We start from the raw sequence: 14,277 nt of genomic DNA, 5'->3' as shown, positions 1-14,277 counted from the left end.
TGCAGTAAGATCAGAAGGAGAGTCTGTTTCTGATTTTTGAGGACCCTTGTTACCATTTGCCCAACAGCTTTGCTCTTGGATCCAACAATGCAGGCTATTTATACACCTTGTTGCTTTTCCTTAAATGGCATTCCTGAAACCTGTCTTCTTTCTGTCCACACCAAAACTCCTGTTTCAGCCCTTGTCTTTCTCACTTCTTGACTCCTGCCATGTTCTTGTCTTGCCTTGTCCATTTAAAACTTGCTTCTCTCACATGGACTTAACTGGTGTTTATAAAAACCTTTGCTCATTTTTCTGACCAGATTATTCCTTTCCCTTAAGCTGTCTCTCCCCCTCAGGAGCTTCTCCTCGAATGAAATACAAGCTATTCCTCCTTTTAGCTATGAAGGCTGCTTATAACTGAGCCACAATCCATCTACCTGATTTAATTTCCCAGACTTCATTCAGTTAGCTGTTCCTGTGCTTCCCTGCTCAGTCTTCCTAATGCAAAATCCGTCTGCTATTTCTCAACTGTTTCTGCTCAGTCCTTACAACATGTGAGCAGTTGCAGTCATCTCTTTCCCCAGATCTCTTCTTAGCATGAGCTTCCTGGTTCCACGTAGTTAGCCAGGCAAACTCTAATTACTTTCTCCCTCTTTTTCCTTTCTTCTCTGCCTGTCAGTTTTAAATCCCTGATAAAAAAATATAATGAAGCTGTTCTAGTTCCTTACAAGAGTAAGGATCCTTACATTTGTATGCAGTTACTGCCCCACAGTACTACTCAAGTAGGACTAGTTAACACATGCTGTATTATCTGTGTGTTCATCACCTACCTCTTTAACACTACTTTAAAGGCATATTTTTTGAGCGTTCCTTTTGCATCTTGTTTTGTTGGCCATTCTAGTGCTTAGTTTTAGTCAATAATTTCTGCTTTTTTTTTTAACCTTTTAAAAAAAGTACACATTTACCACCTTTTTGTATAAAGAAAAGTGGTCATTTTCCCCACACACCAGGGGTTGATTTAATAACACTTGCCTTCATTTTGAACACTTTTGAAAAGTGGTGTATGGAATAAGTGGAAACAGCCTTCCAAAGGCAGGAAGTTGCTTTTTTTTTTTTTTTTCCCTTCCTCTCACACGTTCTTGTGGTATATTCTTAACAAGTTATAATTTACAAATTCTTTTTCTTACTAAAATGGATGTATATACATTTAACTTTGATGTGTTTATATACATTGTGGGTATAAATGTTCCAGAGGCAGGAAAAAATCGTACCAGACAGATGGCAAGTCGTGAGGGCGGGATAAGTGTTTATTTTTCTGGCTGGAGTATCGCAGTGTGAGGTTATATAAACTGATGATCGAGAACATGTTTTGGCCCATAGGGCTAATTCCTGTTTTAGAACTTCTACTAAAACAATTTATTCTTGCATTATAGTCTATTTTTAAGATAGGCTTGTCTGAAACATTCATGGGCAAAATGAAGGAAGGAGAGCCAGAATGAGGTGGGGGAGATATAGACAGTGATAGTTTAGAGTTTGAAAAAACTTCAGAGGTAATCAGCTCTCTCAGCTTGGTAGCTTAATCTTGAAAGTGCAGAAACAACATTTTGAGCTTTTCCAATTGCTTTTCAGCACAATATCAAAATGAAATATTGACAGAATCATATAAAATCAGCAAATGTAGCTCTCTGCACTATAGTTCCTTTATTAATTCAATAGTTCAGTTAGGACTAAAATAGATAAACTTCTGTCTGCAATTTATTTTCAAGGGCTTAAAATGAAAACATTGTGTCTTTGTGCACACATGCAAAAGCTAACAACTTTTCTTACCTGACGTGTCTACTACATTTAAACCTTGCTGCTGTTTAAGTCAAAGGTTCTGACCATCAGCCTGGCATAAATGGTTGTAGCATATCCACACAGCAGAGTCTTCAGCAATTGCTGTTCACTGAGCTTGTTATTTAGCACTAGCCATACTCCACCGCTACAGCAATACAGATTTATTTACCAGACATACAGTTTGTGGTTGTTTTTTTTTTTTTTAATTGCTTACCCTATAGGTGGGAGGCTGAAGTAGCTTGTGTAGGTATTTCATTTCTAAAGGCCTTTTTATATCTCATAATTTTCTTAAACTTTTGTTTCAGCTTGAAATATTTCAAAGTTGAACCTGTCTGTGGGAGTAAATCTATTTTTGTGGAAAGGTATAGCAAAAGGTTCTGTGAACAATAACAACAGAGGAAGTAAAATTTATTATTTGTGTCATTTTTCTCTCATGCATGTATTTATGCAGTAATTACTAAAACTGTTACAAAAAATTAACTGGGTTTGAGATGTGTTTTATTTCCCTTGTGATTGCTCAAGGTAATTTCTTTTTTTAATAAATTACTGTCAATTCTCTAATTCTTTGTGGGATATCTGGTCTGTGCACTATGTCCCACCTTACCTAATAATCCTTTTTGTAGCAAAGTGCTGTAGGGTAGCTGATTCAAGAGCACATGTCGATCACACCAGGCTTTATTCTCTCTCCTGCTATTTAAAGCTGCCCTTGTTCTACATGTAGATATGCTGCAAGTATTTAAAGGTAAACATATACATATTTCCAAATAGCCTAAATTATGTACATTCTTTCTTATTCAAGCTTTGCTTTATTTTACTTTAATTTACCACAGTTAACTAATATATTGACTAGATAGCAGCTTTAACTACATCTGTTTGACTAGCTGCTAATGAGTGTCAAGCTATCTTCCAGGGTCATGTTGCACTAATCATTACTTACATTATAATTCAAGTGTTAATATGTTGTTACTAATGCATTTAGCAACCTTATAGTGTTACTAATTTGTTTTTTAATTTAAGTTTGGTAACTGGTGTTATTTAGTAAACTAAAGGTCCAGAGGAAGAACTCTTCATTTAGTACAACTTTTTAAGGATTGTTATCTCATTCTTTCCTACTTTCAGTGCCAAGTGGAATGCAAGCAGGCTCCAATCAGTAGGGCACTTAAGATATTCTTTAAGTCTTACTGTTTAAAGTTAAGCATGTGTCTTGCTAATTTAGGTTCTTAAACTGTATGCTGTGTACAGCTGGGTTTGCAGAAGCCAGTCACATTCCTGAGCAGTTTCACCAGAGTGTGCAGAATTCTGTAAGACAGTTCTGCCCTGAAATTCAAGTGAAGACTAGGATTATTATGCTGTTCCCACAGAGTTTGCCTGTGTCAGATATGCTAGAGTCTCCATTCTGAACACAGAATCCAAATGTTAGTCCAATTCAAATATATATATTTGTATCTTTTGATGTTTATTTCACTGAGGGTCACCAGTCACGTAGTTGGTTCCGTCTTTCTATCTTTAAATTCCGGGGATAGAAAGGTATCAGTCTTTCTTTTCTGATACTTTCTTTATACATGTAAGCAGAATTACCAACTGCTAGACAGTATGTTTTTCTTCAATGGAAGAACAAATTAATATGTGGGTTCCTTTTGTCAGTCTGTCTCACTTGCTTTGAAATGTCAGCATCCCTGAAGCATAATATACTGGCTAAAGAAAAGCCTTTCCAGCAATCTTGTGTTTAAAGTCTTACTTTGAAGAGAACATGTTGGATGGTCTCATACCCTTGTGCTGCGTCCAGCAAAATAGTCTGTATGCTAGCATACTAAACTGTTTACTCTTTCCTTTTTTTATATAACAAATTAGGAAACTTTTATAAAGCAATAAGTTTCAGGAGCTAAGCAACAGTTGCTAGTTATTCTTGTCCTTCTTCATCACTGCATGTGCTGCTATCTGCTCTTCTATGAAGAGGTGCATGGTGGGAAAGCCAGAAAGGTGGCAGTGAACTGCCTTGGAATGAGGCAAGGGATACTGCTAGTAATGCATTTGTGTAAACATCTTGCTTTAAGTACCTGCTGACTTCAGTAAATTTACACAGGTGTAGTAGAACCGAGGCCAAAGGGATAAGTTCACTTACTTTTGAGACTCCTCTCTCAAGCCTGGTGAGAAGACTTTTCTACCTAACCTGCTTATGGAGGCTTCTGGTGTAGGAAAGGTATTAAAGGAGCTAATTCTAGATGTGTAAGTCTCAAAGTTAACTTTTTGTACTTCCTTGTCCTGTAAGTATGACATTGCATTTTGAATCTGCACTGCATCACAATGAGTTAATGTACTATCACATTGAATGTGGTTGAACAGACCATTCCATTGTCACTAGAAAGTGTCTGTGCGAAAATAGCGGTAGGTTACGCTTGTTTTTAGGATGTGAAGAACTAAGAAAAGGCAGTGACGTTCAAATCTGATGACTAAGGTATCTGGCAGTCTTCACAGTACTGTGCTATAAATCCCCAGTGGACAGCCTATGTTTTAAAATATGCAGCACTGGAATTCAAACTAGACTTTGCTCTGGACAAAGTAGATGTGATGCTTTCTGAACTACAGGAGAATGGAGTACCCCTATGAAGAGGAAACAGTGACAACTTTGTGTTGCACATTCATCTCAATAGACTGTACAGAGTAGACAGCTGAGCAAACTTGATTGCCAGATCTCTTTCAAATCAAATCAAAGTACAGAAAGTGCATCTAAACTATTAGACTTGAAAACAGGAGGGTGGACAGAAATCAAATTCTTATGTAAAGGATAGGGATTTAAACCTTAAAATCAGGGAAGATCCACTGCTTTTTAGCTTCAGGGTAAAGAAAAGAAGTTGCAGAAAATTGTAACCCCATGTAAATGTAGAACCTTATAATGTGCAGTTACGAATAATCAAAGTTTACATTTTCAAAGAAACAAAAAGGGAGATAGGGATGTATGATAGGGAGAGACCTAACAGTGACACGTAGTTTACACAAGATATACATCTAAAATCTGTTTCAGGATCATATATCTGCATCAAGCAGAGAGTGAGAGCAGTAAACCAGAGACGTGAACATATGCATACATTTATTTTCTGTTTACTAAGCTGATTTCTCAGCTGTCAGCACATATGATATGTTAGTTCAGGTTATAAAATACACATTAGATGCTGCTTTGTTTTCTTAAAATTCAGATTTCAGCAATCTAGCACCATGTGTGTTTACTCTGCCTCTTCTTTGAGTTTTGAATTGCAGAGTTCCTCATGGTGAGGTCTTTCTATCTTGAGATTTTGGTTTTACGATAAATTGTGCCACAATGATTCAGGGACAGCTTTCACAGGTCACATTCTCTATAACAAAATTATATTTCTAGCCTTTTGATAATTTCTTTGCTTAAAAAAAATTTGTGACTATCAGAAAATATTCCAATTCAGTTATCAAATTTATGGAAGAGTTGTTTAGCAGATTTAAATCTTGAAAGAATCATCTGATTTATCACCATTACAGAATATCAAAGCTATGTAATATTTCCTAATACTTTTGAGTTATTTAACATATCTGTGTCTACAGATTACAGTAAGTAGATTATACTTAAATTCCTTTCTTAAATGTATTTGATTTTTTACTTGGCAAGACTAAAATGATTATTTATGCATGAGCATTTTGTGCTGTCTTTACCTTTGCTAGATAAGCACATTCAGGGTGCTAAATTTTACTGTTTTAGAATACAAGAGCAGTAGCCATGTTGTTTTATTTTATACATCATTAAACATGTGGTGCTCAGCAGATAATATCACTTCATGGACAAAGTCAGTATCTCGAAGGTCTTAAAATAACCAAATTATTATAAACATCCCAGAAATTGCTATTATTTCTTTCCAAAGTATGTAGAAAATCTCTTGAAGATTATAAGGTTATTTTAGGCAAGTTGCATCTTTTTCCAGATGACAAATACTGCAAATCAGTACATCACAGTTTTCAGGTGGATTTTACTGCTTATGTGTGTAAGCTTAATGGATTGTACTATTCAATTTTTATATGCATTCTCTATTTATTTATATTTAAGCATGAAGAATCTGTTACTGTCATCTATGCACACACTTGTAATTCAGCTTTTAAACAGCTGGACTCCTTTTGTCTTAATAATAACATCAAAGTAATAAATGCAGAACACAGTGTGAATGAAGAATATCTTGGGTTTTTTGCATAATGATAATTAGGTGAGCATCCAGTGTCTTGGAAAATGGCTTTTTTATACCTGTGCGAGAGTATTGTAGTGGAAGGCTTTTATGTGGACCTTTGAAGATTATAGCTGTAATTGGAAACAATTATGAAAGCTCTGTTTCAACTTTTACTGAGGAAGTAAGATTTGGCCTTCTATTTGCACAAAACCAGAAGATTATTCTGTGCATGAAAACTACTAAGGTATTTGTTAAAGATGTAATTTGGAGGCTCAGCAGTTAGCTCAGCCAAAGCTTACCTTGAAAAATGTCTGAGAGTACTAGGAAGAAGGTGAAATTGCAAATACTAAGTACTCAGTGCTGTCCTATACTCTGTTTTCCCCAGTTGTTCCTTTCCATTAGACCACTGCTTTAGTTGCTGAGTTCCTAGTCAAATACTGGTGAGCAGAAGTTGTGTGTTCACAACAAGGGCCTGTGGGAGGTGTAAGCACATCCTGACAGCCAGGCTGGATGATCCTACAGCATTGGAGTATCTTTTTGTGGGTTTGGTGGGGGTGGGAGTTTTGTTTTGCTTTTTTTAAAGGAACGTGTCACTTCAGTTTGCATCAGAGCAATCCCAGCAAAGAACCATGAGACTTGTTTAACTTGTGATACATGGTGTGTATGGGTAGAGTACAAGAGTTGGTTAGATGTATTTCAGGTCAGGGTCTTTAAAAAATATTTTTATGCTGAAGTCAATAACAACTTTGTTTATATACAGTGAGGTGAGATACCTCCAGCTATAGGCACTTTCTTGAACCCAGGTATTTGTGTTATTGGAGAATGTAAACACAAATTTAACAATAGCTGTTAAATCCAGAATAGTCTGTGTGGACACCCTGCTCCATTCTTGACTTGCCTTTTTTAACCTGTGGCTATAAGACTTAGTCATCAGAAGGTGCCTCTGAAGGTTGGGATTGTTTTCTTTTTATAAATATGACATAAGTAAAATTCATTGCTTTCTGGGTGCATCCTGTAAGACTTCATGTAATACATTAGTAGCTACTTGGTAGGACTGATGACTTTTTAATGAATATTCAGTCAACACTCTCAGAGTTATGACCATTTATAAACGTAAATAAAGCTGGTTTTGGATGCTTCAGCAACAGTGGTGACAAACCACTGTGCTGCTTGTGACTAGCTAGAAGACTGTGACACATTCTCTTGAAACTGAATTATGTAGTAATTCATGCTTCTACGCTCTCTGAACTTGATTATTGTAATTCATCTGTCTAGGCATGAAGCCACACATCTAAGGGGCCTGACTAGCACACAACACAGTGGCTGGCTGTGCAGTAGCCTGGCAGAATACTGGGACCCTGCTGCTCTTGGGGTACCCTGACTTTTCATAAGTGGATTCCTTTGCAGGGTTTTCTTCTCTTCAGAGTCTATCAAGTCTCTCCTTTCTCATCTTGCTTTCCTGCTTGTGATGTATTACTGCACTAATGTTCCACTGAAGTGGGAGGGCTGGGGAGAATAAGCAACCATGGCTTTAACGGTGACACTCAGAACTAAATTCTTTAACTCCTAGTGAGTTCTTTGACAGTGGGTAAGTACTTTCCTTTTTTAACTGCTGCATGTAAGTGCCAAAACTCACTTGCGAACTCATGCCTTGTTTCATTTAGGGTTGGAGGGAACATAACATATAAACAGTTTTCAGATTTTTAAAACATTATGTGACTGTGAATACTCCCCAGTTGAATGCTAAAAAATTAATTTGGATGCAGTTCTATCTCTAAGGTCAGATTTTGCTCTGAGAGCTTAGTGGGTTAGTTTTGTGGTCTGTCTTACTACACGAAGCTACCAGAGCAAAGACAAATAAATATTCTAGACTGGTAATCTGTGAATAGGTGTGAAAGTAGCTTTGTTCTGGTATGGGTTTTTTTTGGTTGCTTATTTTCAAATAGACAGTTGTTTGCAAAATCTTACTAAGCTAGGATTTGTTTCGCAAGCTTTAGCAATACTCCATATTCTTCCATTTTTTTAATACCCTTAATCTAACTTTAGAACCACATATGCATTTTAAGGCACTAGAGCCAAGAGTCTTGATGTGATACTGACAGCAGTAATTGCCATCTGAAACTCTCCTTCATCCTCTTTACAAATATAAATGAACCCAAAATAACTCCCTGGCTTCTCAAATAAGTAAAGTATATTTGAAGCTCACATACTCGCTAGTATTCCTTTCCTGAAGGTATTAGACTACATAAGAGCTAGGGATGACTGTATGAGCAGTTGCAGCCACTGGTGGGTGGGTTCCTCGTGCAGCTGTTCATTCCCGGAGTCTCATTGTGCCGCTGTCTCTTTTTTTTTTTTCATGTTCTTGTGTCTAAGAATGTTCTCCTGGTACTCGCATGGTATGTACTCCAGCTGTAACTTAATTTTCACCCTAACATTTTCATAATAGTGTGCTCCTCTGCACAGTGTGGGTATTGATAAGCACCTGCTTGGCTAAGGGTATTTTAGGATATTAGGATGGTGGTGGCCAGAAAGTCAAAAATAGCTGTCAAGGCTGTTTTGTTTTCTTTGGGGAAGCTGTGCTTTGTGTGCACATACGACTAGCCAAAGGCATTATTTCACTCGGCATTACTAGCCTTTTTTTAATCAACTTTTTTGTCATAACGTGCAAATTTTGTGCCTTTTTGTGGTAGTGAGAGTTTTCTTTGAGTGAAAACACAGATATTCCATATTCAACTAACATGTTAAAAATGTACTGGCTAGGTGACAGTTTTAGGCCCATATTAGAAAACTTGGAATTATGACTTCTTCAGCAGATATAGATGTATTCAAAATCTTATTATGTCTAGAGCTTCATGTAATCTGTAGCAGGCTGAATGCAAACTCTACAGAAGAACCCCTCATTCTGTGGTATTCTGGGCTGGAAACTCTGTGGTTCCTTCATTTACACCAATTATTTTTTTACAGATATGCAGAATAAATTTTAGTTAAATAGCATTATTCCCATTTATATGTAATCAATCACACAGCCCAGTGTTAAATACTTCAGTGTCAGTTTGGGGATATGTTGTCACTGAGCTATAAACTCACATGTAACAGCAACAGTACAGTAATTATCAGATAATACCCAAAGTCTTTGAGTCTTCAGTCAGTGGTATAGTTGGGACTTTCCTGTGAGGGTGGTAGAGACGTTCTTGGATTGTGAATAAGTTGATATATGAGACACTCTGACAGCTGCACTTTGTGTACATAAGACTTGATTCCTTACCTTAACATCTTCACTAAAGCCATCAGTAAGATCTTTGTAAGTATGGCCCACACTTTACTTTCCAAGGAGTTTGTAATTTGTATTGCTACTTGTGAATATAGCTGTTTCCTTCTCATGAAGTAAGTGTTGCATGTTGCCTACAGACCGGCACAATTAGGAAAATAATTTCTTTGGATTGCACTTGAATCAGGTGCTAGAGGGCTTTTCTAACTGTGAGAAGTAGAAACTTTTGCTTTAATTGCAAATTTATTATGGAAAACAACTTGCCCAAAAGGAGAGGTTCAGTGGAAAAATCTGCAACCAGGCTATACATCTCTGTACCACCCTATGTTTAACAGTATTATTGCAGTTTCAGCAACTGCTTATGTGAAAAAGTCGTATTAGAAAAGCATTTAATGTAATATTAGAAGGTGATTAATGCAAATTATGAGCTAGAAATAAGAAGGAAACATCATGTTACCCGCCTACTTTTACCAGACCTCAAGCAAATGCTTTACAAACCACAGTTTGGTTTTCTGTTCCAGCTCTTCAGATTCCAGTATGTGATTGTTTCTCAACCAGCTTGGATGCTGCTGTACTTTTCCTCTTGGTTTTAAGAGGTCAAAAGAAAGAACAAACTATTAAGAATGATCTGAAAAAAATCATACACTTTCATATGAATATTGGTGAAGTTGTGATTACAAGTAGGAATCTGCCTAACTCAATCTAGTAAAATATTTCTCCAAACTTTTAATAATTTTTTCCCTCAGTGAATAGTCTCAAAGACAGATACTTATTGTTGTGTGCAATTTTTAAGCTGTCATTCCAAGTCCGTAACTAATAAAACCATAACAACCACCGAAATAATAGGTAAGTTATGTGGATTTGTAGCCTTTCAATTGATGAGTAAACCATTCTGGTATATTGGCACTTGGCCACTTTGCTATGTAATAGTGTTTTTTATGAAGTATTGCCATAGCAACAGATCTGGATGATATTGGGTAGCTGGTTGCTGCTGACTGTTGGAAATAAACCAGACTTTTAGCAACATGTGTAATGTCTGAAGGTAAAGTAACCCAAAATAAATGCCTGTGCTCTACTGAGAGCATAGTATGGGGCACATCAAGCCAAAGTCTGACTTACTGACTTATGAATTTAATCCTTCTGTGAAAGTGTTTCTGTACAGTGAAAACGAATCCATGTATGCTAGTAATATATGCAACAGTTGAAATCTGAGAAAAAAATAAAGGAAAACTGAGAGAAACTGTATTGCAGATGATTTTAAGCAAAAAATATCAGTTATTTTAAAGGCTTTAAGAATTCTAGTACTATAGGAATTGCTTCTGGATGTGTTATTTCTATGGAAAAGCTTTTTGGGGAAAGAGGATACAGTGAAGATTAAAAACTTCACTTGCTCTCCTGAAGAACCAGCAAGTGAAAAAAAGGCATGAGAAGTAGAAAATGAAACTAATTCAAATGAAGCCGAAACCTGTTTTTTATTAATGGACTTTATTTAGAACAGTATTTCTTGGTTACTAAAATGTTGAGCATTTGTTATGTTGAGCATTTGTTATATAACACAGCCAAGTTAAAAACTTAACAGAGGGTTTAGATCAATATAACAAAGTAATATCTTTAGATAGAGAGATCTTCAGAAGTCTATCAAAGAAAAGGCAAAACTCCTTGGGAAATATTTTTTCTTCTCTCTGTTCATTTGCAGGTGATGTTTGTAAGTCCACTTTAAAGACAGAAAAATGTGGTCACTATTATATATGTTAGAGGGTCATAGGAGAATTTGCTTTTATAGTAGTACAGTGTTGTGCCTTCTGAATGAAGTACTACATTAAAGTGTATATGAAAGACACTTTCAAGACTTAAATGGAGTTTTCTGATAGTCTAGTACTCAGGTTTTTGATGGTTTTTTTATTTTTTTATTTTAAAGATAAAAATACAGATGTTACTGTAAAGGATAATACAGATGATTTCTGCCTTCGAGATACATTAAGCATTGCATCAACGGACTCCTTTGTTTCCACAGCTGAGGTAAGACTCTTAAAGATTTCTTCTTTAAAGATTCATTGATCTACTTGAACAGTGAACCAAAGAATCTTTATTTTTTTTCCAATTATTGTAAGCAAAATGTATTTCTCTTATGGGGAAAAAAAGAAGCTTTCCTTGCTTAGTTGTAAGCAGCTTCCTAGCAGTTCAAGTGATGAAGTTGGGATCAATTTGCTTATTATCTTTGTTTTGGGGGTTTGTTTTGTTTTGTTTTGTTTCTTTGTGCACTGACAGAATGTTATCCCAACTCCTTCTAAAAAGAAGTTGCTTTTGAAAAATATTTCAGATTTTCGTGAGTGAAGCAGCACAATCAGTTGAGGTTATAGTAGTTCTTTCACCATGAATTGCATTTTTCTATTCTCTTTTTTTTTCCCTATTCCCTTACCATAATATAAAGATGTATGAAGAAGGCTTTGTCTTTTTTGGAGTTGGGTTTTTTTTTGGAGAGGAAATTACTAGAAATTGACAGCTACCTATTTTAGTACATTCCATGCACAATATAATATCCTTCATCTAACTTTCCCTAATCTTCTTGGATAAGACCACAAAGGATACATAAAGAAATAATCTTTGGATAACAGGGCATTGTCTATTAGGTGAAATCTGCTACAGCTCCCTTGAAGTATTTGAAATAATTTTATATACAGCAACACACTTACTTAAATGAGGAATATGTCCTTTTATAGTCTCTCAGGAGCTGCAGTGATCTTGAATAGCACTCTTCTCCAAATTACAGGAAAGAGAATTGGTCTCAATAGATACATTCTGTGTTAGATATTGCTATCATATTTGCACTACAACTAAGCTACTAAACTCAGACAGTTGTAAAAAGAGAGAATTGCATACACGTTCTTTGCAATTATAATTTTGACTGTCTGTTGTATGGTTTGTTTTTCTATAACACAATTACCTTGATTAGTAATTCACATTAAATTGTAATTACCTTGATTCACATTAAATTGTGATGGTATGCCTAGCATTCATTCCTAACAAAGTTTGTGTCTGTAGAGACTGGTTACTCTTTCCTGTAATTTGGGCAAGATCACAATTCAAGCTTGCTTCAACTCTTATCAGCTCTTGAGAGGAGCTGTAAACCATTATAGTTTGTACACTTTGTATCTCCCCACCCCTGGCATGAACTTTCCTAGTGTTTTTGCAAGTATGTGAGGATGGGAACAATCCATTATGCTTATTTGTGTTGTCTGGCTTTAAAAAAAACCAAACAACCAAACAAAAAAACCCACAACAAACAACAACTAAAAAAAAAAAAAAAAACAACCAAAAACCCACAGACCTCGGGATATATCACCTCAGTGGAATAACCATCCTATCCAGAAGCTAAATGTCTCAGTATTTGCCAAAGAAATGTTTGAGTCAAACTTGGCGATGGAATTGTCTTTACATATCCTGAAAATATTCTCCACATTTTGATACCTCAAAGCCACTTCTGTCAACTCTTTCTTCCAGAATGAAGTTATGAAGATTTTATCTTCCTTTCCAGCTGTTCTAGCCTTTGCTAATAGAAAAGCTCTCTGATGTCCTTTCTCAGATTTTATTGAAGAATCTATTAAAATTCTCAGCTGATGGAACAAGTCCTGAAGATTAACAAAGCCATAAACAACTTGCAGTTTGGTGTTCAAACCAGAACACCATCAAAATTCTGGATTAAATATGAGCCACTAGGCTTAAACTACAGGGCCAGTTAACTCTCTAGTAGTAGCTGCTGGGACATCATTGTGTGGTGCAGGTAAAATAAAGCTGTGAATTGGTCTTCTCTTATCAATGTAGTGTTACCTTGAGGTAAAGTTTTAGCCATCCTCTGAGGGGAAAAATGCTTTAAATTAGTATTGCAAACAACTATGGCAATGAGAATAACTACTTCCCAGTATATTTCAGCTATTAGTAGAGAACGGTAATCACTTTGATGTAACTGGATTAGAATTGACATACCAGATTTTTTTATTCTAGACATGATGATGTCAGGTAGCAGCTTCTTGCTTATATACTTCTTCCTTTTTTTTTATTCTTGCACTTGCATAAAAGTGGAGTGTTTCAGGCTAAGAAGTCTGAGGCTTTTCCGGCTTTGGATTTGTCTCAGCTAATGGGCAAATAGGTAGTTCTTTCATCCTGTGTTCCCTGATTGCAATTTTAGTAAGTGTCCTAAACTGTGTGTGTTGATAGAAATGTTTGGCAAAGTTTTAAAATCTGAAATTCATATATGTGTGTATACTGCTGTGTCATTTTTGCCCTACAGGAATCATTAGTGATTTCACCTTCTGGGAAATTACAAAGTAGCAGCATATTTTGTGGTCACATCATGCTACAAGTTGTATGTTGACAGTTATTCATCTTCCTTCTGCGTTGCATCCTGTCCCAAGGAGCAGGACTAAGTATTTCGTGTGACTGTGGTTTTAGAGACTAGAAGCTATTTTCATGTTTCAGTGCTGACACACAATCAAGTCAAATTTAGTTCACTGCCCTCAGGAGAGATAAAAGCAAAGATATAGGGAATCCTAAAACAAGGCATCAGTAGATGTTTTGATGGAAATAGACAGGGATATGGCTTAGGAGGCAACAAGAATGTTGTGCTGTGTTATGTTAGGAGAAAACATAGGAAGATGGCCTTCAAGAAAATAACTGTACAAAACTGGAACAGTTGGCAGAGTTTAAATCACATGCCCTTTTGATGAGCTCTACAGGATAGCAGGGTAGGGTATGTGAAAACTTCATCTTGGCTATGGCTGATAATCAAGAGGATGCTGAGGATCATGCACTTGATGACTTCTCATACAGAATTGTGCCAGTCTGGACACCTACAATACCCCTGTGCCCAAATCCTTATAAAGATGATTTAGACAGACAGTTGCCATCCCCAAGCCCAGACAGACTTCTCTTCCTAAACACACATAGGTACTCAGAAGCACTGCAGAAGGCATGGTTAGCACAACCATTTGGCCCAATTAAGTTATTGATACT

General features: G+C 36.3%; 1 protein-coding gene across 2 annotated transcripts in view; it reads left to right on the top strand.

Moving 5' to 3' along the window:
- The window catches only part of MIGA1 (mitoguardin 1), a 44,381-nt gene that overhangs the window by 13,665 nt on the left and 16,439 nt on the right, over window positions 1–14,277 (top strand). For both annotated transcript variants that reach the window (XM_075039198.1, XM_075039197.1), the window contains exon 8: window positions 11,186–11,286. In XM_075039198.1, the coding sequence (XP_074895299.1) occupies window positions 11,186–11,286 (101 nt within the window). The remainder of the gene's footprint in view (window positions 1–11,185; window positions 11,287–14,277) is intronic.

This window comes from Buteo buteo, chromosome 10 (assembly GCF_964188355.1).
Source record: "Buteo buteo chromosome 10, bButBut1.hap1.1, whole genome shotgun sequence".
NCBI classification, from domain to species: domain Eukaryota; kingdom Metazoa; phylum Chordata; class Aves; order Accipitriformes; family Accipitridae; genus Buteo; species Buteo buteo.
Note: the sequence above shows the minus strand (reverse complement) of the source record. Positions and strands in the feature narration are given on the sequence as shown.